Genomic DNA, 2150 nt, shown 5'->3' with positions numbered 1-2150 from the left:
TATGTATGTATATATATGTATATATGTGTGTGTATATATATATATATATATATATATATATATATATATATGTATGTATGTATATATATGTATATATGTGCATTTGGCAGGAGCAGGTTTTTTTAATGAGGATGGGATAGTTGATGAAACGATTAGTCAATTAATCCATTAGAGTATAAACTGTACATATATATGTGTATATACATATATATACATACATATGTATATACATATATACATATACACAGGAACATGTACGCTAGGTTCACAGTCAGATAGAGACTTACAGATGCAGATCATTATCTGCTTTGACAGACTAACAGCGTAATTGTCTGTTTGTGTGTTGTGGCAGGGTGACAAGGTGAATTATGAGCGCTTCAGGAACTGGCTCTTACAGAATAAGGAAGCCTTCACTTTATCCAGATGGCTTCTGTCTGGAGGAGTGTGTGTCACGCTCACAGATGACAGCGACACACCCACCTTCTACCAGACCCTGGCTGGTGTCACACACTGTAAGTTCCCAAAACACTCTGAATTATTGTGTTTGCATATATTTCATGTCCACATAGGCAAGTCTGTTTTCATGTAGATGTTCATACTCATGTTAATAATCTGTCCAGAGAAATATCATTTGGTAGCCATTTAGTGTCTTTTTTAAGTTGATACACTATACCATACACTGAAAAAAAGCCAGTCTTCTGATAATGGGAAGTTACTAATGAATGCTTGGTGTACCTGTACTATGATATTAAAAATAAAAATTGTGAGCCTATCCTTTAAAGTACAGTTGGTAATTTTTATGATAGTAACTTTTGTCATATTTGTTGAAACTGTATCCACACAGTTTTACATGAGACCCGTTTAAAATGCAAGGAGTAAAAACAAAATGTTACAGTATTTAAGATATGTAGCATTTTTTTCTTATATTGAAGCAACCCCAACAACAGTTGAGATGGAAATAATTTTATTAGGAATGATTTTCAAACCCCAAATATAAGGCATAAAACTGTTCACTGAATTCATGGTTTGGTTTCATTATGGTACAGTGGTGTCATAGTTCAGTATGTTTTTTATACAGCAGAAAAAAGTAGAATGTCAGAGAAATTTCCTTAATTTTTAAATGTTTTAATTATTTTTTTTACATCATAAAATACAATCTTTCTTGACTTTGAATAATGATGGAGCTATATCTAAGTGATCTATCCTCTGGGGTGTCTTCCTAGCAGCGTGGAAAACAAAAACAACTTCTTATAAAATATTAAATTTGTAATCATGAAAAAATACAAACAAAAGAAACAATTCATGTTTTCTTTAATTCTTTAAATGTTTGAAAATTTGTTTTTGTGTGTGATTTCTGTTTGAACACTTCATACATGAGAGAAAATACTTGTTGAAAACATGTGAAAAGACTGCGAACTGTGTAGTACTGTATTGTTCGAGTTAAACCTTGAGATGAGAGATGGATTTGATTTTTAAAAGAGAAGTAAGGTAGAAGGGTAGCTTTCCAAGCAATGCCTTATAAACAAAAAGGAGACAATGTTTTTCCCTTCTATTACTGAGTGAACACCACCCCACATTTTGATACAGCTCACAGTGGTGAGTTCTAAAATAATCCCCAGTAATAAAACTGAGAGAACTGTGGTAGGCTATAGTAAGTGATTGTAGTGTGGATTGAGCTTCATGGATATACAAAATATCACCATAATCTAAGACTGACATGATAGTTGATTGAATAATTGTCCTTCTATTCTCTAAAGAGAAACATGACCTCAATCTGTACAATGCACCCAATTTAATTCTCACTTTCTTTGTGAGCTCAACCACGTGTTTTAAATAAAAGCTTGTCATATAGCCAGATGCCAAGGTATTTGTAATCTGTCACATGTTCAATGCGGGTGCCATTAAGGGAACAGATGGAAAAGGCGTCAAGATCACACTTCCCTGACTTTGTGAACAACATGAATTTAGTTTTGGTTTCGTTTCAAATCAGTTTAAGATTTTTTTAAGGATTTCTGCACACAGTCAAATGCACACTGAAGGTTTCAATCAATCAATCAATCAATCAATCAATCAATCAATCAATCAATCAATTTTATTTATAAAGCCCAATATCACAAATCACAATTTGCCTCACAGGGCTTTACAGCATA

The 2150-nt window shown here is 32.8% G+C and overlaps 1 protein-coding gene across 4 annotated transcripts in view; it reads left to right on the top strand.

Annotated features, from left to right (window-relative positions):
* usp32 (ubiquitin specific peptidase 32) overlaps positions 1-2150 on the top strand; it is a 204231-nt gene that overhangs the window by 62219 nt on the left and 139862 nt on the right. For all 4 annotated transcript variants that reach the window (XM_050055471.1, XM_050055481.1, XM_050055453.1 and 1 more), the window contains exon 5: positions 353-512. In XM_050055471.1, coding sequence (XP_049911428.1) covers positions 353-512 — 160 coding nt within the window. The remainder of the gene's footprint in view (positions 1-352; positions 513-2150) is intronic.

Source organism: Epinephelus moara, chromosome 2 (assembly GCF_006386435.1).
Source record: "Epinephelus moara isolate mb chromosome 2, YSFRI_EMoa_1.0, whole genome shotgun sequence".
In the NCBI taxonomy this organism is placed as follows: Eukaryota; Metazoa; Chordata; class Actinopteri; order Perciformes; family Serranidae; genus Epinephelus; species Epinephelus moara.
This window is presented reverse-complemented; position numbering and strand designations above follow the sequence as displayed.